The sequence below is a fragment of the Geotrypetes seraphini genome, chromosome 1 (genome assembly GCF_902459505.1).
Source record: "Geotrypetes seraphini chromosome 1, aGeoSer1.1, whole genome shotgun sequence".
In the NCBI taxonomy this organism is placed as follows: Eukaryota; Metazoa; Chordata; class Amphibia; order Gymnophiona; family Dermophiidae; genus Geotrypetes; species Geotrypetes seraphini.
The window spans coordinates 254220741-254243461 of NC_047084.1; the positions used below are offsets into that span (position 1 = coordinate 254220741).

General features: G+C 42.9%; 1 protein-coding gene across 8 annotated transcripts in view; it reads right to left on the minus strand.

The window, feature by feature from the left end:
* EVC2 (EvC ciliary complex subunit 2) overlaps positions 1-22721 on the minus strand; it is a 235272-nt gene that overhangs the window by 205173 nt on the left and 7378 nt on the right. For all 8 annotated transcript variants that reach the window (XM_033949419.1, XM_033949454.1, XM_033949436.1 and 5 more), the window contains exons 2-3: positions 21199-21253; positions 9993-10061 (exon numbers count right to left, since the gene is read on the minus strand). In XM_033949419.1, coding sequence (XP_033805310.1) covers positions 9993-10061; positions 21199-21253 — 124 coding nt within the window. The remainder of the gene's footprint in view (positions 1-9992; positions 10062-21198; positions 21254-22721) is intronic.

Sequence of the window (22721 nt, forward strand, 5' to 3'; positions counted from 1 at the left end):
GAATGCAGGGTCCGTACTGTTCTATCTCCAACTTCGTAGTTACTGTTCTTCGCTTCGGCTGCCGTCCGGGGAGTTGCCCTCCTTTTCCCCGCTGGATAGGGCTTTTCTCTCCCTCTCCCTTGAATTTAACTCGCTCTCGGCTTGGTACAAACTGGGGAGAGATTGGAGGCCTGCTGAGGTTTTTCTGTCCCGAATGGCGGCTAGCTGGAGCTCTGAGCTGGGTGAAGAGGTTACGGTTGCTGAGTTGTCCCAATGCTTTGCGGATGGTGCGGGGGCGACCCCTAACGTTGCTCTGCATGAGATTCATCTTAAGATCGTGCATAGGGCGTACGTAACCCGCTGCGTTGGATACACTATGGGCCTGTGGCCTGATGCCTTTTGTACCCGGTGTCCTGCTCTCAAGGGGACGCTAGTGCATCATTTTTTGGAATGCTCTTTGGTGGGACCGCTGTGGGTACGTGCACTTCAAGAGGTGGAGGATGTTTTGGGGTGTTCCCTGGAATGGTCGTACAGGACTCTGCTGCTTGGTGTCACGGATCCCCTAACTGAGGCTGGTGTGTCTGCGCCTTTGCAACGCTTTGTGCTGGTGGCCCTTGGGCTCGTTAAGAAGTTAATTCTGCAGCACTGGGTGGGTAGTGTGTGCCCTACGTTTCAACAATGGAGAGCTAGTATGTCCCAGATGGCGGTTTGGGAGAGGCAACGTAAGAAGGATGCCACTAGCTGGCAGTCAGTGGCCTATGTGGCGTGTTGGGACTCGTTCTAAGTTGGGTCGGTTCCTTGGGATGCAAGGGGAGGGGGGTGGGGGGAACTGGGGCGGGGGGAGGGAGGGAGGTTTGTTTTCCTGTTGTTCTGTTTCAAACGTGAAAAATGTGACCTTTCACGAGAAGGCTATGTTTGAATGCCTAATCTCTGGCCTAGCAGTACTGTATACCTGATTATTGTATCTATGCTGTTCTTCTCTTTTGACTTGGTTGCTGATTGTTCCTCTTGTGAATGGTTCATTCAATAAAAATATTTTCAAAAAAAAAACAAGACCCTCCTGTAGAAATCTACAAAAGCTCTCCAGACAGACATACTTGAATGTCTTCTCCTTGACCATATAATATAATTTCTCAATAAAGACCACTTCTTTATCCTGTCGACACCACCATTCTATATAACAAGTAGCCTTGCAATTACACACAATTGTAAAACCAGCAGCTAGAAGTAGATTAGAGACAACTTTCTTTGACTCTACTGGGGAGAAACGTGTTCATCCAACTGCACAGAACGGCTAGAAATGGCAAAATGTGAATTGGAAAATAAATAATGTGCACGATCTTGAAATGGCAAAATGTGAATTGGAAAATAAATAATGTGCACGATCTTGTCTCAGAACCCAGAAATTCACAACACTCCAAACAGATGTGGAAGAAAACACCCATCTTCTACACTGCTCTGACATCCCCGTACACTAAACTTAGGGAAAATAGCCGTGTGTGTGATGTGTTCTAACTATTCTATGTAGTTACTTTAGCACTAGTTTGACTCAAGTCAGAGGGAAATCTTGTATAGACTTAGCCAAATCCTCCAGAGGAGGCTGCAGATGGGGGTTCCTGGCTGAGGACTGTCACTACAATGGCTGGGATGAGTTAAGAAAGGGATAGTAAGATGGATGAAAAATCTAGACAGCAGATGCATGATGCCCACAGCCTACTGAACTGGAAATCTAAAAGATAAGAAGTAAACTGCTGGGTCGGGGGGAGGGGGGAATATAAATCTTTGCTTTCATTAGACATTCAAAACATTGTAGCTTGTTTGAAAGATGTCATTTGAAAGTGCAGCACCAATTCCTCTTTTAAGGAAAATCGGACAGCAGTTGATGTGAAATGCAGACTCTGGATACCAAGTGGGTAACTCAGCTGCCAGTAGTCAGCATATTTTTTTTTGAAACGTAAATCGTCGCCACCTAAATTACTACTACTACTATTTAACACTGTAGGGCATACGCAGCGCTGTACATTTTGATATTAAAAAGATGGTCCCTGCTCAGAAGAGCTTACAATCTAACTTGGAAAGACAGACATGACAAATAAGGTTGGGGATGCAGAACCCAAAGTGAGAAGAGTTAGGAGTTGAAAGCAGTCTCAAAGAGGTGAGCTTTTAACTTGAACACTGCCAGAGACGGAGCTTATCGTAGGGATTCAGGCAGTTTGTTCCAAGCATAAAGAGCAGCAAGACAGAAAGGACAGAGTCTGGAGTTGGCAGAGGAGGAGACGGGCTTAGCTCTATATATTCAGTGCCACGCCATGTGCGGGCACCGGCATTGAAAATCAAGTGCTAATTTTGGTTGTTCTGGCCACCGGGACAAAACTTTAAAATTCCTCCCCCCCCCTAAAAAAACAGCAGGTCCCCTTCCAGTATCCCTTCCTCTCTAACGACACTCTGAAAGAGCAAATTCCCCCAACCCCCCAGCCAACCATCACTATAGATTGTGCCGCCAGCCACTGCGCACACTTCTGGACGGCTGGACGGACACGTAGTTACTCATTCCCATGAGCCTCCAAATAATAGTCAGAATGGTCCAAGGCTTAAATTCAGCAATTTCTTTATTTCTCTTGCCACAAAAAAACAGAACTTGACCACAAACAGTGCTCTGGGGAGTGCCCGCAATCATTTACAATTCAAAATAATCATCTTCAGCTTCAAACAGGACAAAATAATCACTTTGAAACTCAAACAGTTTGTAAAAGAAAAGAAAAAAAAACCTTGTCTCTAGGGCAAACTTTACCAATCCCTCTCTCAGGTCTCTTCCTGGGACAGGCATTAGTGCTTTTCATTCAAAACAAACAAAAGCTTCATTGCCTAACTCCTTCTTAGGCTTTGTGCACTGCACTGCACAGCACTAGTCCTTCATGGCTTTATCAGATAAGGATTCAGGTTAGAGCAAACTGAGATAGCAGTAATCACACAGCTGGAACATTTCCCCTCAGCCTATCCTGCAGGGATATCAGTGCTTCTATCTCATCCCCCACTCTAGGTAACAGCCACAGTAAGCCTTCACAGTAATAATAATAATAATTTATTTTTATATACCGCCATACCTAAGAGTTCTAGGCGGTTTACAACAATCAATCTCAGTACAAATCATGCAATAGATACAATACAAATGCATACATCGGATTAAAATCTTCTAAAGATTCTGCATGATAAAGTATCCAAACAGAAGCCAGTTCACTTTTAAAGTAGGAAGAAAAGCATTTACAGTTTCTGTAGTTCCCAACCTTTTTGTTTGGCCAGCAGCACCTCAATACCTACTTACCTCTCCAACCCCATTCTGGGGATTACTTGCCCACTAGGGAGTAACTTCCATAGGCTGGAGCTGTTCTAATGAGGACTCCCCATGACTCTCAGCAGCATCCAGCATTTCTATGTCTGCGTTTTCCTGAAGGCTGGAGCTTTTCTCCAAGTCCTCCCTCTGGGTTTGGGTTCCTCTCTCTCTCTCCTCTCTGTGTAGAGGGGCACACTCTGATAAGGCTTGTTTTTCCTCACAGATGCTTCCTCTGTATTTAGTATGGTCATTAATCTCCAGGGACCCTGTTGTTGCTCTTTCCCTTCCCCTGGGAAATTGTAACCCAAGGTCCGGTTTGACAGCTAACCTCTCTCTGTTAATGTGAGTTTTTTTACTTTTACCCACATCCCGGTCATTCTTGTGGGTTTGGGATGCCCTGGAACCTTCTGGGTGTTGGATCCAGTCTTATCAGTCCTTTTGGATACAAACTGTTTTATGTTTTTTATGAATTTTTATGATTGCTTACTAAAGTCTTGGCGTCCTGTACATCATCACTGCAGTTTCTGTTTTTTTGACATTCACTACCAGCATCTGCGTTGCTAAACGGCCAAATTTAGGACAGGACAGCTTTTGAGCTGTCCTAATTTCAGCTACTTAGCTATGCAGGTCTCAGCACTGAACATTACTGGCACCCACATAACTGCTAATTTCTCCCCAATGCTGACTCTATACCACCCCTGACATACCCACGTTTTTACTTTTTTTTTTTGGGGGGGGGGGTTTAAATATAATATTCAACAGCATTGCCCAGTTAAGCATGGTGATTTGGTGGCTCCAGGCGACTTATGCAGGCAGGAGCCTCTCCAGCTTACTTAAAGCACTTTGAATATTGGCCAACAAACTTCTGTCTTGAGTCAGATTTACAAGCCTTACATATACTGTACAGATTTTAAACAGGAAGTCAATTACATCCTTAGCTATTGCAAAACACAGAAAATTGCTATAATTATAGGATTTCTATTAATTTACAACTTGGAGCACAGCAAGACCACGTCACGATAATCTCACTGTTTAATGCTGATTGTCTTTGATCCCTATGCTGCACGATTTTAACATTTAATGGGGCCAGTTTGAGAATGACGAATAGCTGAAGTCTAACAAAAATGCTTACAAACATTTCACTGGATACCACATTATAGGGATAATTCTATAACAGTGCATCTATATATAGATGCCTGCTCCTATTTTCCTGTATAAAATATCACCATAACCAGGTAAGACACGAATTCTTAGGCCAACCACATAATTTACAGCAGTGGTCTCAAACTCGTAGCCTGGAGGCCACCTGCGGCCCACCAGGTACTATTTTGAGACTCTTGGTATGTTTATCATAATCACAAAAGTAAAATAAAACAGTTTCTTAATCATATGTTTCTTTAGCTATAAATGACAATATTATTATTAAGACTTAGCCAAAAGGAAAGATTTATAAACTATAAAGAGTTTTACCTCATACAAAATTGTCATTTCTTTAATAAGACATTAACTATTTTGTTCTGAGGCCTTCCAAGTACCTACAAATCCAAAATGTGGCCCTGCAAAGGGTTTGAGTTTGAGACCACTGACTTACAGTATTCTATAAGCTACATGCATAAATGTGTGCCATACCCAGAGTCCATCCATGTGCATTCCCACTGGTCAAATACCAACTATGTAAGACGGGCGTGTTTTTATGCATATACGGTACTCCCCGAAATTCACGGGGGTTCCATTCTAGGAACCCCCATGAATTTCAAAAAACACGATTGCGGTTTTTCGCCTGTGAAAAGGCAGGGGAGGCAGGAGAGGGCAGCTGGAGCGCCAGCAGTGAAGAAAATCACCCGTGGTCTGCTCCGTCCGCCTCTTCTTGTAGTAAAGGCGGGCTACACCAATCAGGAGCTGCTTTGACCCGCAGCTCCTGATTGGTGTAGTCCTACTTTACTACAGGATGAGACAGTCAGATCGCGAATAAACAAGTCCACAATTCGCGGGGGAACATTGTATCTGGCATGTATGTATGTGTGCACACATATGGGAGAAAATACTAGTATTCTGAACATTTGCATATGTAATTGGCATGTAAATGTTTGTCTACTCTATAGAATAACCCTATTCTGTGGAAAAAAAATAGACAAAAGCAGTCCCTCAATCTATACTCCTCATTAAGTGATTTATGTGCCTGAACCCATCAGTTTTCTGATCTACTCTGCCTAATATGAATATTTTGTTGAAAAGGTACACACGCTTGGCAACCAATATTATAGGAGACTGTACTATGTGTAACTATATGTGCACTATACGCTAGTCTATAAAGGAGTGGGTAAGTGCTATAGCATGTAACTGCAGTGTGGTGGGGCATACACGTGAGCTAAAAACAGAGACACATGGTAGTGTCTCCAAGTTACGTGTGTTGCATGGTAGGCTTAGGCACTGTAGAGAGTAGCTTAATTTGGTTTTAATATGGTTCTAATAAAACTCTAAAAGAAAAACTTTAAAAGAAATAAGACTTTATCCTAATAAAAGAAAGGAGAAGTTAGGTACATTTCTTCTTAGCAACAGTTCGTATGGACCTTTGCAGGACTGAGGAAGCGTGTTACCATGGTGATGGTATGAAGAAACACATGAGATTGGAAGCTGGGGCCAAAGAAGGACTTATCTGATCATTTGATAACTGACATGTGCATGTTGGAAAAGTTGCCTTTCTGTTGAAGACAGTGCCATGGAAACATCTACTATTTTAAGATGAAGCAAAGAACTAGACTCTTACTCCTCCCATTTTTGAGATGCCTTATTAGTTATCAAAGGTATACCAGATGGACAGAGAGGAAACTTAGCTAGGTAGAAACAGGAACTTAAAATATACTGGTTTGAACTGGCCAGAAACTAAAGCTTTGCAAGTATGAAGCCTAGGGTTATGTGATAGGGAGACCTGTAATGAGGAAGTAGGTAAGGGCTGGACTGTGACTTGCAAGAAAATGCTGAAGAGAAAGATTAGTGACAAAAAGACCCTATGAAATGCTTAGATATAGCCATTGGTTGCTAAGTGCTAAGAGCTGAGCTAATGTAATGAAATCCATGTACAAGACTACATAAGAACTGTACAGGTAATTAGGGGGGGGAAGAGGACACTTCCAATGAGTGTCTCTCTTTCCTATTTTATAATGTACTTCTTTACCTTAATCCTATCGTTCCAGTAGGTCCTGTATGTTTTAATGTATGTTACCCTATTTTACTATTTTTATTATCAAAAGTCAAAGGATAACAACCTCAAATTTGAAAAAAGAGGAAAAAATATATATATAAGAAGAAACAGTAAAACTTATCTAAATGGCTGTTCGCTAGTTCCAACATTGGTGAGTTTTTCAATAAACACCCGATGCTCTACTTTGTCAAGAGCGTTTCAGCCAGGACAAGCCTTCCTCAGGGGATAATATAACTGTTGCTGGACCTCATAGTTGTGCTCTGAACGCGCTCCTGCTGCAGAAGTGCATTCAGAGCACAAAGTAGAGCATCAGGTGTTTATTGAAATACTCACCAATGTTGGAACTGGCAAACAGCCATTTAGATAAGTGTTGCTGATTCTTCTTATATATTTTTCCCCTCTTTTTCAAATTTGAGGTTGGTGTCCTTTGTCTTTTGATATGAAAATAAACTTATAAAACTCTAGTTAGATATAAATAAAGTTTACATTTAAGGGTAGAACGAAGGTTTGACTTAAATGAAAATATGGCATTTGACCCATTCAGAATAGGGCCTGAAATAACATAAATGTTATAAGAGGATTTATATACTGAGCTTGTTGTCTCCAAATGATACTTCAACCTCCTAGTGAACTTATTACTTGGGAGAATTCTCTTAAAATTAGGGTGCTGTATTGACGGCTTGAGCAGGATGTCATCTGTATTGCATTGATATATATAGATATAGATATATATAAGCTGTTACACTTGTGTGTAATTAAAAAAATGTTATAATCCAAAGAAATCCCATCTCTTTATGATACAGTTTTTGGGGGAAGCCAGCTAGAGCCAATATTCAATGGCACTGTCCAGTTAAGTGCCACTGAATATCAGTGGTTGGGCAGCCCAAGGGGCTGAAATACTTTTTTACAGAAAGGGTGGTAGATGTATGGAACAGTCTCTTGGTAGAGATGGTGGAGACATACTGTGTCTGATTTCAAGAAAGCCTGGGATAGGCACGTGGCATCTCTTAAAGAGAAGTGAGAATGGTTACTGCGGATGGGCAGAATGAATGGGCCATTTGGCCTTTATCTGCCATTATGTTTCTAAGTGTTATGGCTGTATTTTGGCTAATTTGTAGATGTTTTAGTTCCTTTTGTGTTATTCTTTGATATAAGGAACTACAGTATTATAGGGAATGAATTAAGATGTTCACTGAGAATATTTCAAGAAGACTTTGCATCCCTGTTGTTGCAGCAGTTAAAAAACAACAATTTTAGGGCTTCTATTACTAAGTTGCAGTAGAAAGCAGTCTTAGTGCGCCCTTGTATGTCCTGCATACTAAAGTCATTTTTACCACAGCTGGAAAATGGCTGATTTTTCATTTCCTATTAATGGTCATGTGCTAATGTTGTCTTTAGCATGCATTCACTATAAAAAATAATAGCTAAATTAGAGTGTGAGCATTTACAGACATCTGTTTTGCAGGCAGAGAGGGCTCGCATGTTAATCCTGCACTAATCAATTAGCGCACAGTAACTGATTATCACAGAAATGTTCCCTTTCCACCCCCCCCCATGCAAGAAAGAGGCATATGAGATGTCAAGACAACCAGTAGATTCCATTCTGAGCACAAATATTTAAAGGATTTGGATCAAAAGGTTCACCAAAATAAATAGAGTACTGTAACCCTCTGCTCTTATTTGAATTCTATAAACTCCTTCCATGTGTAAAATGGAAGCATTATATCAAACAAACATAGGGTAAATCAAATATTGTATCAACAATCCTATATGAGATACGTGGAGGGGCATAATCAAAATATACATTTAAGTCCGATTTGGATGTATGGTGCTAAACGCCCAAAGTCAGCAGTGGGAAAATGCCCATTTTCAAAAAATTTGTCTAGAATAATTATTTTTTTGAAAATTGTCTATCTAAACATCCAGGCTATTGTTCGACCAAAATTTCATCCAAGTCCCAAACGCCCAGAACAAGACCATTTGGAGGTGGGAGGGGCCAATCTTGTAATGGGCTGGCCACTCAGATATGGCAACAGAGCAGTGGAGAGCTGTGAACTTCATAAAAAGGGTGCCACATAAACATCTTATCACAACTCCCTCATAGGTTATGGTGAACCCCCCACAAAACACACCTGTCTACAACCCCAATAGCCCTTATGGTTGTAGGTGGAACCTATATGGTATTAGAATAGGGTTTCTGGGGGTGATGGGCGCACATGTTCAACCATAAATGTAATGGTTAGAGTGGTTTATGGGCCTGGGTCCTCCTTTCTATGGTTCACTAGACCACTCCCCAGGCTATTTAAGCTCTACTAGGTTTTCCTATACCAGGTGCTGATGTTCTGAAGACAGGTATGTACTTTTTTATTCTGATCTTTGTGGGGGTGTGAGGGAGTCAGTAAACACGGGGAGAATGTGTGGGGGTCTTTACTTTGTCTCTGCAGTGATTATCTGGTCACTTTAGATACCTTTTTGGCACTTATACCTGTTTTTACATCATCTCTAACTCACAACATTTAAGTTTCGTCCAGGATGTCTAATAAAACATTAGATTATCCCTGCACGACAACTAAGTCTAGGTTGGCTCCCATCCCGCTCTAACCACTCCACCAGTTATGCCCCTTTCAACTCTGGGCATATAGCAGCATTCAGAGGAATACAAAGTCCCAGAAAGTTGATTATCAGCACTTGGGACGACCTGTCTTTTAAGTTGTCCAAGTGCCGATTTGGGCAGGTATTTAGATGTGTTTTAAGTTTTGATTATGAGCCCCAAATGATATATCAGATATTATATATCCTGATTATTTCTCTGTTTGTTTGATATAATGCTTCATTTCACACATGGAAGGAGTTTATAGAATTCAAATAAGAGTAGAGGGTTACAGTATTCTATTTCAGTAAACCTTTTGGTTCTGAATCCTTTAAATATTTTATATATGTGATTTTATTTATATTGGTGAAATTTTTTTTATTCTGTTTGATTTACATGATATATATTCTTTGTACTTTTAAGTGTGTCTTATCCCCTGATGAAGGCAGTGGGATACTGCTGAAACTTGGATCTTTGTTGGGACTTTTTGAATAAAGATCTTGTGCTCAGATTGGAGTCTACTGGTTGTCTTGACATCTCATCTATCTCTTTCTTGTATATTTGTACTTTCTCTGACGTGGCTTTTGGTTTCCTTTTGCTTTAACTGCTTCCCTCTCCATCCCCAGACATACCCCCTCCATGGGAAAAAATAAAAATATTTTTTAGTGTGTGGTTTGAGTGCACAGATTGGGAACTTATCGCAGCATGCCTGAGCGCATCCCGTGGTAAGCCCTCTTAAACTGCAGCTTTGTAAATGGTCGCCTAAATCGTTTACATTTGAAATTAATTTTTAAAAAAGGAACTGAATTCATTATTTGATAAGACTGCAAGTGACTATGAACAACAGAAGCACATTTCCCCTAAATCTGCAAATGACAAAAAATACTCACCACCACTCCACATTTCTTTAAAGTTATTCCATTCACAGAAGACAATGAAATTCTTGAGAAAGCTTCATGCTGTAAGAACATCAACAAATGAAATATGTTAAAAATGAAATCAGCATGTTAAAAAATGGCAAATGAAATTGTTCAATAAACCAACCACATTTTGGAATATTGCAAAAAAAGCGTATGCTTGATAAAAAGGAGGAGGGGAGAGAGAAGTTATAAAATTCTATCCATGTATCATGTATTTATTTATTTAATTACTTTGAATTATTTACTGCCTTTCTGTACAGCCAGAATAACCTGGACATGAGCAATATAGGGAAGATTCTGTAAATGGCGCCCAAAATGTATGCACCAAAGCAAGAGGCGCTGAGTGTCATTCAAAAACACATAAACGCACTTTATAAAATCTTGGTCAGTGCCGCTCAAATGAGCCTACTACCAATAGACATCACTAGGCGTTCTAATAACAGCTGCCTTGTTTTTACTGCGCCATTTGCATAATTGCCACCGCTACTATCTGTGCCAACCAACATCGGCACCCTATGACATTAGTGTATTTAGATGTCATGACATCACCAGCGCAGGGACATATCATCGAGCATGGCTGCTAGGAGAAGGCAACCTGATTGCAAATAGTATTTTCTTGAAAATTTAATAAATATGATTGCAAAAAAAAAAAGGAAATAAGAACATAATATATGAATAGCCTTACTGCTGCAGACCAATGGGCCATCAAGCCCAGTAGCCTGTTCTCACAGTGGTCAAGCCAAGTCACTAGTGCCTGGCCAAAACCCAAAAAGTAGCAACATTCCATGCTATCGATCAAGGGCAAGCAGAGGCTTCCCCCATGTCTTAATAATAGACTATGGGCTTTTCCTCCAGGAATTTGTCCAAACCTTTTTTAAAACCAGCTACGCCATCAGCTTTTACCACAACCTCTGGCAACGCGTTCCAGAGCTTAACTATTCTCCGAGTGAAAAAATATTTCCTCCTATTAGTTTTAAAAAGACCCATCTGTTTGATAGGTTGACGTCTTAATACGTTCCATGTTTTTACAAAAAATCTCATGTTTTAACTGATCTATTCCAATTTTATTTGCTTATTTTACCTTTTATGTTATTTCTATTCACACTGTATGTATTAACCTTCCTTGTTGTAAACCACTTCAAACTTTTTGGTATAGCGGTATATAAAGAATAAATTATTATTACTAATAAAAGTACAGTATTTCCCTGCAGTGTCCACTAGTCTTTGTAATTTTTGACGGAGTGAAAAATCGATCCACTTGTACCCGTTCTATTCCACTCAGGATTTTGTAGACTTCAATCATATCTCCCCTCAGCCGTCTCTTTTCCAAGCTGAATTGAAGAGCCCTAATCTTTTTAGTCTTTCCTCATACGAGAGGAGTTCCATCCCCTTTATCATCTTGGTCGCTCTTCTTTGAACCTTTTCTAGCGCCACTATATCTTTCTTGAGATAAGGAGACCAGAATTGAACGCAATACTCTGAGGTCGAACCATGGAGCGATACAGAGGCATTATAATATCTTTAGTCTTGTTAACCATCCCTTTTTTAAATAATTCCTAGCATTTTGTTTGCTTTCTTGGCTGCCACCGCACATTGGGTGGAAGGTTTCATCATATTGTCTACAATGACACCCAGATCCCTTTCTTGGGCTCTAACCCCCTAAGATGGACCCTAGCATCTGCTAACTGTGATTTGGGTTATTCTTCCCAACATGCATTACTTTGCATTTGTCCATTTTAAGTGAACTCACTACAGTTAAGATATAGGCCAATTACAACTCTGAGAAAGCTAGCAGAGCTGCTGAAACTGAAACACTCTCTCCAGCTTATTCTCTGGCTGAAAATCCATATATACAAAATAGGTTTAAAACCTTCAATCACAAAAAAAAAATGCAAAGGCAGTAATTTATTCCCCTTCTTTTTTTCGTGGTTGCTATACTTTTCACATTTAAAAGGCAAAATTAGACGTGAGGATCAGCTGAAAGAAATCAGCAAATGCCTCTCGTCTCAGTAAAGCAACTGAATACTAACTATATGCCATGCCACTGAAACATCTAATGTCACATAAAAGAATAATGACAAATTCAAGTGCTAAACAGAGGATTACTCATAAGAACTGCAATTAAGGTGCTTTATAGGCTGTATTACTATCATTCTGAAGGACTTTTGAGAACACTGCATGTCAGTCACTAGAGTGAGATCCTCATGGCAGGGTACCATCAATGAGCTTTCTAGTTTCTATAGAAGCATAGATGGGAGCTACTGTTAAGTGACTCCAAAATTAACAGCCATTTCTTTAAATCAGGGCATTATAACCCATACTGGCAGAGCTGTAAATTCAGTCTCCAAAGAAAATCACATTTCTTGCAACTTCTTTCCAGTAGAAGAACTATTGTTCTGCCTAAGTAGTTTTTGACTTGGTTTTCCCATTCTGCAGGGTATACTCAAGTTAATCAAATCTCTCTTCACAAATTGTATTGTATATTTATTTCCACAATGCCATACTCCTTGGTCCCTAAGTATGTAGTGGATGAACAGGAAAATAAGTGTCTATTAAATGTTAGAAATGTTCCTTGATGCCAGCAACGATGGACAAATCTGTTGCACTAACAGTAAGATGCTTGAGCAGCTGGGTACATGATGGAAGGACATTGCAGATGGCAAGCAAGACACAAATAATGTCATTTAACAGTAGTTCATTGAAATCCAAAAGAAGCTTCTGCAGTTTTTTTAAATCACTGAATTCAGTTGTCAAATGTCTAAGATGTGTTAAGTTTTTACATATTGATACTAGTTTCAAGATTTTAAAGAATGACATGGGAACAAAGTTTGTCACTGTCCCCGCGGGCTCTGTCTATGTCCTTGTCCCCACCCTGCCACGTCCCCATGGGCTCTGTCCCCATCCACTTCCCATGGGCACTTGTAAGTTTCCATCCCTGTGTCATTCTCTACCTGGTAGCTAAAACTTGCCTTCCAACTTTAGAGTGGGCTATGGACAAATTGTTCTTTCCCTCCCCAAAAGGACCATAATGATTGGGGATGGGTAGGAGAGAGCTCACTATGAGATTCAATGCTCCCCAAAGTTTTTGGATGGGTTATGTGGACAAAAATATTATTTTGTGCAACCTTGTATAAGCCCAGTTCAAATTTCCATGCTATGAGCCAAAATGCATTTCAGCAAGTAAAAACCTAAGTGCACACAGCACAGTTACTTACCGTAACAGGTGTTATCCAGGGACAGCAGGCAGATATTCTCTACTTGTGGGTGACGTCATCCACGGAGCCCCGTCGCAGACAGCTTTTCAAGCAAACTTGATTGAAGACTTCAAGTTTGTTGATGCTGCACAACGCATGTGTGTGCCTTCCTGCTCCACTAGAGGGCGCATCCCCTCCTCGTGGTCTTCAGTTCAGATAGCTAGCAAAGAAGCCAACCCGGGGAAGTGGGAGGGTTGCGAGAATATCTGCCTGCTGTCCCTGGATAACACCTGTTACGGTAAGTAACTGTGCTTTATCCCAGGACAAGCAGGCAGCATACTCTCTATATGTGGGTGACCTCCAAGCTAACCAAAAAGGGACGGAGGGAAGTTGGCAATTCAAGAAAACAGATTACGCAAAACCAACTGGCCAAACCAGCCGTTGCTCCTGGACAAAGTATCCAGATAGTAGTGAGAGGTGAAGGTATGAACCGAAGACCAAGTGGCAGCCTTGCAGATCTCCTCAATTGGCGTGGACCTGAGGAAAGCGACAGAAGCTGCCATCGCTCGGACTTTATGCCCCGTGACCTGATCATGCAACGAGAGACCAGCCTGAGCGTAGCAGAAGGAAATACAAGCGGCCAACAAGTTGGACAAGGTGCGTTTGGAAACAGGATGGCCCAACCGATTGGGATCAAAGGACAAGAAAAGTTGAGGGACCTTCCGATGAGACTGGGTGCATCGGAGATAGAAAGCCAACGCCCGCTTACAGTCAAGAGTGTGAAGCGCCACCTCACCAGGATGAGAATGCGGCTTAGGGAAAAACACTGGAAGGACACTAGATTGATTAAGGTGGAAATCAGAAGCCACCTTAGGCAAAAATTTAGGATGGGTACGCAGGACCACCTTTTCATGATGAAAAACAGTAAAAGGCGGATCTGCAACCAGAGCCTGAAGCTCACTGACTCTGCGAGCAAAAGTGAGAGCAATCAGGAACATCACCTTCCAAGTCAGGAACTTCAGATGGGCAGTATCCATGGGCTCAAAGGGAGGTTTCATCAACTGAGCCAGAATCACATTAAGATCCCAAACTACGGGGGGAGGTTTGAGAGGAGGATGGACATTCAAGAGACCCCGCATAAACCGAGAAACCAAAGGATGAACCGAGAGCGATTTCCCGTCAAGCTGCTGATGAAAGGCAGCAATTGCACTAAGATGGACTCGAATAAAAGTAGTTTTGAGGCCAGATCGTGACAACGAAAACAAATAATCCAAAACCGAAGGCAAAGAGGCAGATACGGGATTCACACGATGCGAAGCACACCATGTGGCGAACCGGGTCCACTTCTGAGAATAACACTGTCTCGTAGAAGCCTTCAGAGTAGCTTCCAGAACATCCCTGACCGACTGGGATAACTCAAAAGGAGGAGTCAGGTGGAAAGGAATCAAGCCGTCAAGTGCAGAGACCGCAGATTGGGATGCAGCAGCGAACCCCGACTCTGAGACAGCAGAGAAGGAAATACAGGCAGAAGCAGAGGTTCCCTGACACTCAGTTGAAGAAGAAGGGAAAACCACGGCTGCCGAGGCCACTGAGGAGCGATCAAAATCATCATGGCCCCCACCAACTTTAGATGCACAAGCATCCTTAGAATCAAAGAAAAGGGAGGGAATGCATAAAGGAACCTGCCCAACCAATCCAGAAGGAAAGCATCGGCCTCCAGACGATCCGGGGAATAGACCCTTGAGCAAAAGCGAGGTAACTTGTGGTTGAGAGGGGAGGCAAACAGATCTATCTGAGGAGTCCCCCACCGAAGAACACCTGACGCAAAGTCTGGGAATGAAGAAACTACTCATGCGGCTGAAGAAGGCGACTCAACCTGTCTGCCAGATAGTTGTGCTCGCCCTGGATGTAAACCGCTAGAAGAAAGATGTTGTGGCATAATGCCCACTGCCAAAGACGCAGAGCCTCCCTGCAAAGGGACAGAGAACCCGTTCCCCCTTGCTTGTTGACGTAATACATCGCCACCTGGTTGTCGGTGCGCACCAGGACGACCTGATCCTGCAGCAGATGACGGAAAGCCACCACCGCAAGATAAATGGCCCCGAGCTCCAACAGATTGATGTGGTAGCGACGGTCCACCTCTGACCAGAAACCCTGAGTCCGAAGACCATCGAGGTGAGCCCCCCAGGTGAATGCCGAGGAGTCCGTCGTCAGGATCTTCCGATGCAGAGGAATGAGAAAGAGCAATCCGCTGGACAGATTGGAAGAGTTGGTCCACCAACGGAGCGAGCGTTTCAAAAAGGGAGTCACCACCACGTACTGAGCAGTGGGATCCCGATCCTGCCGCCACTGAGATGCTAGAGTCCACTGAGGGACCCGAAGATGCAATCTGGCAAAGGGAATCACATGAACGGTGGAGACCATGTGTCCCAAAAGGATCATCATCTGCTTGGCCGAGACCGGAGACATCAGGGAAACCTGCCGACCCAGCCGCACAAGTGCATCTTGTCGAGGCTGAGGCAAAAACGATCGGAGGCGAACCGTGTCCAGGACGGCCCCGATTAACTGCAGAGATTGAGAGGGGCACAGCTGGGACTTCGGGAAGTTCACCTCGAACCCCAGATGCTAAAGGAAGATAATAGTCTGATGGGTCGCTGAAATAACCCCCTCCCTCGACGGGGCCTTTATAAGCCAGTCGTCGAGGTACGGGAAAACCTGAAGGCCCTGCGACCACAAGGCCGCTGCCACCACCACGAGACACTTCGTGAACATCCGTGGGGACGAAGACCGAACGGGAGCACCCGGTATTGCACATGTAAGTCCCCCACCTGAAACCGGAGGAACCTGCGACAGGCCGGATGGATAGGGACATGAGTGTAAGCCTCCTTCAGATCGAGGGAACACAACCAGTCCCCCTCGTCCATCAAGGGATACAAGATAGGAAGCGAAAGCATCCTGAATTTCTCCCGAACGAGGAACCGGTTCAGCTTCCGAAGGTTCAAGATGGGACGGAGGTCCCCGGTCTTCTTGGGGACCAGAAAATACCGGGAGTAAAACCCTCAAGCCCCGCTGACCAGGGGGGACCTCCTCCACCGCCCGAAAGCGGAGAAGAGCCCGAGCCTCAAAGAGGAGCAAAGGAAGCTGCGTTCGACTGAAAAGAAACTCTCCTGGGGGTCTGTCCTTGATCTGGATGAACTTCGAGTCGAGGCAGTCGGTAGACGAGACTTGTGCTTCGATTTGGAAGAGCGAGGCAGAGAAGCCTCGGTGTCCATGGAAGTGGATTGTACTGCAGAGGACTCTTGTCGAAGCTTGGAAGCAAGAAGCCTCGAATGCTTAGAACGATGTTTCGAATGAGGCAACACTGGAGGCTCAGGTGAAGAATCAATGGAGGATAGCAGCTTCGAAGTACGAGACCTGCCTCGGGACACGAGGACTGGAGGGTCAGGTTTGCTTCCAGGCTGGTCTACCTGAGGCAGAGTCGAGGACGGAACCAGTTGAGCCACGATGGAAGATATCTGAGTGGTCAAAATGGACTTCAACATGTCCTCGAGCATGGGCACCGAGACACACGGATCTAGTCTCGTAGATGCAGCAGTGCGCTCCAAAGAGGGCGACCTCAAAGATGAGTATTCCCTTTTCTTGGAGGCACACTTAGAAGGAGGTCGTGAGGACTCAGGAGGCTTTTTAGGAACGGTACCTGAAGGAGAGACAGGAGACTTACCCAGCGAGGCCATCTTCACAGGAGGTATCATTGAAGCCTTCAAGATCGAAGCTGACGAGGGCAAGGGCTTCGCAGGAATGGAAGCCGGAGTCGAGATCGAGGCCTTCGAGACTGAGGTTCCAGCCGGAGCCGAGGTCGAGGCCTTCGAGACCAGGGCTGCCATCGAAGTCGGGGTTGAGGCCTTCAAGACCGGGGCCACCGTCGGAGCCGAGGTCGAGGCCTTGTCAGAAGACTGCTCCATACCGCCAAAAAGTTGGTGAAATTGGGCACACGTCGACGAAAAGTCCAAAACTGAAGAGTCCAACAACGGTGACAATCTTCAGGCGAATGACTCGGGCCCAGACAAGAGAGACAACGGGAGTGAGGCTCGGTGAGAGAAATCACTCAACTTTACTGGCGGCAGCATTTAAACCCGGTAAGAGGCCGGGACATAGAAAAAATAAAGTCCATGTCGAACGATGCGAGCGGTTGGGGGCTCGCCGACCGGACGACAAGGAGACGATGAAAAAATGTAATTAAATTGTTTTTTTTTGTTTTGTTTTTTTAAAGAAACACGATAGAAAATACACAGCAACTGAACTACGAAAAAATAAGAAACAGCCGCGGTGAAGAGAAGGCTAAGTGCTGCAGAGCTGAAAAGAACAGGTCTTCTCGGCTCCGCAGAAAACTTTGAACTGAGGATCCTCACAGGAGACGCGCCCCCTAGTTCGGGCGGGAAGGCACACGCGCATGCGCGGTGCAGCACTCGGAAGCTCTTAGAAAGATCTTCAAGCAAGTCTGCTTTCCAGGCTGTCTGCTGCGGGGCTCCGTCAGTGACGTCACCCATGTGTGAGAATATGCTGCCTGCTTGTCCTGGGATAAAGACACTTACGTTTAAGGAGTGATCACTTATAACAGCTCTACAGCTGTTGTAAATCCTCCAGCCTAGATATTAACCAGAATGCGTCTCAATTAGAGAATGAAAACGGAGACAAATTTTCCTCGTCCCCGGAGTTCTTTTCCTGTCCCTGCCCTATTCCTCATGTGTACAAGCCTCAAACACTGTAAAATCATAAGTGTTCGCGATTTGTGCGGTTAAGGCTGAGCTTAAAGAAATGGGGCAGGGGAAGGGACAGCGACAAAATTTGCGGGGACGAGATGGGGAAATTGAGTTCCTGCAGGGACGGGGACTGTTCGTCATTCTCTAGTCTCAGTTGCAGCATTCCATAATTTACATGCTTAGTTGTGCACTCTGCCAAATTCTCCCCATGTACATACCTACTAGCTAAGTGCATGCCATCAAAAACATGGCGAGTACATTTTTGATAGTTCGTATTCTATAAGAAGCCATTTACTTATGCTCCTGCCATCTAAATCTAGGCATCTCCTTATAGAATTAACCTCAAAATGTCTATAAAAAGTTTTATGCAACTAGTAGCATAGCCAAATAGCAAAATTTGGTTGGGCCAAGGGCAGAATGAGTGAGCACGAAATGGTTCTTTCTGCCCCCCTGCCTCCCCCGGCTCTCAACTCCCTCTTAGCACTCCCCACAAGTCATAATACTGTATGCATGTAACTTCTTTTCCAACTGGCGTGGTGGATGATGGGTAATTTTGTGTCAAAGAAGGCTATTGGAGAGCCAGAGGCACTCACCTCGAAAAGGAGGTGCGCGAAGCGGGTGCTACGTGGTGAGTCCGCCGACTGCGCTGTTTGAAGGCAACTGCTGTGCACTGCCCAAAAGTTACCGCCGCTCTTTTCCCGGTCTTCCTCTGGCTGTCTAAGAGCAAAAGATCTTCCGCTCCTTCCACAGACCTGGCTAAAAGGAATTAAGGTCCTGCTGCTGCTGGAGCAATAAGATAGAGAGCGCGAGATGTGACTTCCCAAGCTTTCAGGTAGGCTGAGGAGGAGAAGCAGGCCTTTGTTACTCAATTGCACTTCTCAGGAAAGTGGGATCCCGATTGTGTGTGCTAGAGACTCCTTGGACCGGTGAACATTCCAGTCTGGCGGCAGCACTGATTGGCAGTTACGCGAACAGCACGGGACTATGCTTTCTTTAAGTTATATATTGTATTTAGTACTCGGGGTGGGAAGGATGGAGTTTTTTTCCTCTCTGTTCTTATATTTCTTAAAAAAAAATCCTTGACGATTCTTTTTAAGGTTTGTCAAGCCTTCAGTGAGTCTTTAAAAGGACTACTATTTTAGTAATGAATGACTAATGTAAAAAGCTTCAAAAAAAGTGGAAAACTTGTACTTTTTTTCTAATCTCAAAATGATCGACATCTGATCAAAACAACATTTAATTTTGTGACCAATCAGTACTTAGATTTTACTCAAAATCTGCTGAATTTTACGCCATTTGTGGCGTATATGGAAAATTGCTTTAAAAAAAAAATTATTTCTAGCCTCCTAACAGGAAAAGTTATAAATTCTCGTTTCCTATGATAGTTTAGTAGGGGCATTTGAGTTTACACCAGTGTTCTTCAACCGCCAGTGCAGGTCCACAAAATAATTCTTTTATTTCCGCCGATCCATAGGTGTAAAAAGGTTGAAGAACACTGCTCTAAAGGACACCGACCTTGGCGGCTGCCTAAGAAGTGGCCAACGATCGCGTTTCAGTCATGCATCAGTGTCCTTTAGAGGATCGCATCTTTTTTTTCTAACAGACGCCTTAAATGTAGGCCAGCATTTTACAGGCATACATTTAAGGCGTTTGTCTCGTGCCTATGGAGATGCATAGAGATGCTTACAGTGGAAACCACGCCAGCCTTGGGTATCGGTAGGTGTGACTAGACACCTCCATAGGCGCAAGTCAGATGCCTTTATTGTAAGCATCCTTCGCGGCATGGATTTAAAAAAAAAAAAAAAACATGCATCCCGCTTGGCTGGTGAGACGGTGATAGGATGTCTACCACCGCCTACAATTGAAATGTTGTTTGTAGAATCAGTCCCTATATGCCTATGTAAACAAGTAAATTTTAGTATTCTATTTCTAAACCTGGTTTTATATAGGTTGCATGTAAATTAATGATTAAGGGGTCATTTTACTAAGGTGCACTAGCCGTTTCAAACACATGCTAAACGCTAACGCATCCAAAGACTATAATGGACGCGTTAGCGTTTAGCGCGTACTAAAACGGCTAGCACGCCTTAGTAGAATGACCCCTTAATGAGGAACCAGCAATCAACAATTGATGTTAATTGACTCCAATTTGGATATGCACACACATTTGCCCTGGGTGCTTTTCTATAACATCTGCACCTAACTTTTATAGCATTGAGCTCCAAAGGGTATAGGAGGACCTTGGGCAAGGGGGCATTTCCAGAAGCTAACACTCTGTTATAAAATACTATGAGATGCGTGCACAACTGCCATAAATTGGCACCAGAATTTACACAAGGTTTCAGCAGACAAGTGCTGGCACCCAAAATTAGGTGCAAAATCTGCACTTAGCTACTATTCAGCAAAGGATGCTCTCCACCAAACACCCTTTGCCAAATATCATCTTATCTTGGATCTTTCCAGTACCTAAATTTGGGCATCATTTACTGAATCCAGCCCATAATAACATAACATAAATTTTTATTTATATATTGCATAAGTCTTTCGGTTCTATGCGGTTTACAAAAATGATAAGACTGACCGAGGTCAGTGAGATACAATATATACAGTACATGCCTGAGTGCCTAGGTTACAGAATTGCCATTTCGGTTTGCAAAGGTCCTTGGTTCAATCCCCGAGTCAGATTATTATCTCCCTAGATCAGCTGAATCTGGCATGTCAATAATGGAGAAAGGAAGAGAACCATGGTCATTGTGTAAGGCAGACACCCTGTGGCTGCATTCAGGCCTTATGACTGCAAAGATCTGGAGGAGTGTGTGGCGCGGTGGTTGAAGCTACAGCCTTAGTAACCTGGGGTTGTGGGTTCAAACCCCGCGCTGCTCCTTGTGACCCTGGGCAAGTCACTTAATCTTCCAGAGCCCCAGGTATGTTAAATAGATTGTGAGCCCACCGGGACAGATAGGGAAAATGCTTGAGTATCTGATTGTAAAACCGCTTAGATAACCTTGATAGGCGGTATATAAAATCCTAATAAACTTGAACTTGAAAGAATCAGGACAGTCACTCTACTGCCCAAACTGGGGGCAAGCAATATAAAACAGGGAAAAATAGTGGCAAATGACCTTATGTACTTCCAGCTCACAGAACTCAAGTGAAAACCACAGGTTTCATAAAATTAAACAAACCAAAAAAAGGTCAAAACACATTAAAATATATGCTTACTTGTTCTGCTGAAATAATTTCTTTGTTCACGAATCCAAGCACTAGAGTTAGAAATCTGCATTTTCAATAAAAAATATAATATTAAAAATATTTTTCTGTATTAATTGCAGTGTACAATTTGGAATGTACAGTTTGGAAGATTCAGACTGTCCTACAAATAATAATAAATAATAAGTTTATTCTTGTATATCGCCCATCCGTTAACAGAGAAGAAGAACTGTACAATCAGTGACATATACATAAAATATGGTAAAACTTAATAATAAGATAAAAATGCATGATTATTTGAAAATATTTAGTAGTGTAAAACAACTGATGACTATGCCAAGCACCATAACAAAGAAGCAATATCAAGAAGATATATCTGCAGTCATTTACATTATAATTGTTAAAACCAGGGCTGTGGAGTCAGTCGAGGAATCGGAGACAATTTGGGGGTGCCTGGAGTCAGAGTCGTGGGTATCAGAAACTGAGGAGTCTGAGTCAAAGGATTTATCTCATGACTCCATAGCCCTGGTTAAAACTCACATATCGTCCCCCCATTCTCTATCACAAAACGTCCCTCCCAACAATAACATGGCTACCAACTTATGGATACAGAAATCAACAGAAAAAGAACAATTACCCTCCTCAGCTTCAATACCCATCTGCACAAACCCATCCAGCACTGTACTCTCTAAGGAGTTTATGTTTATTAGAAGCTTCTATACTGCTACTAATGACAATTCAGAGCGGTTTGCATGAGCTTCAGTAATGGTGTTACAATACATGAGTTAAATATATGTATATCTTACCTATATATATCATCTGTGTACGTATAGTATTATTACAGTTTCTGTATGTCATATATTCATCTTTCTTTGTATCATTTGTGAGTTCAACCTTTCATGTTTCAAGTGGGTAGTAGCCTGCTTTTTCCTCCATATTGCTACCCTCCCCCCCTAATTATTTCTTTATTTGCTAAAGCGTTCTGTGACGAGTATCATCTTTATTCCTTTCTTGAACTTTTTGGTGTCCTTGTCTAGTTTTAATTCCCTTAGAAGGGAGTTCTACCACATTGGGGCCATCACCGAGAACATTCTTTTCCTGATGCTTTTTGTATCTGATGTCTCTGAAGGAGGGTATTTCCAATAGGTATTCTAGGCTCGAACGTAGTTTGTGGCCTTGGTTCTTATAACCATGAAACTGATAACTTCTAACCTCCCACTCCCAAGTCATATCATAACCCCCAATAATCTATTCCTGAATGCCAACATAAACAATTCAACAATAAGCTCCACCCTCTAGAGCCCAATGTATTTAAATAAGCTTCTCAAATCAGCAAAAAATGTGTTTTGGAAAACCCTTTGCTTTTCTTGCTTCCCAAGTCACAAGCAGATGGAACTGATTCATCCAGTGCCTATATGCCAATATATATTTACTTGCCACTAAGCACACTTTACGAAACAAAAGCATACTCCCTTATCTTTACCTCTAAAAGTGTCCGGCTTATCTAAAAGTAATTGTTCCATTTAATCTATTAT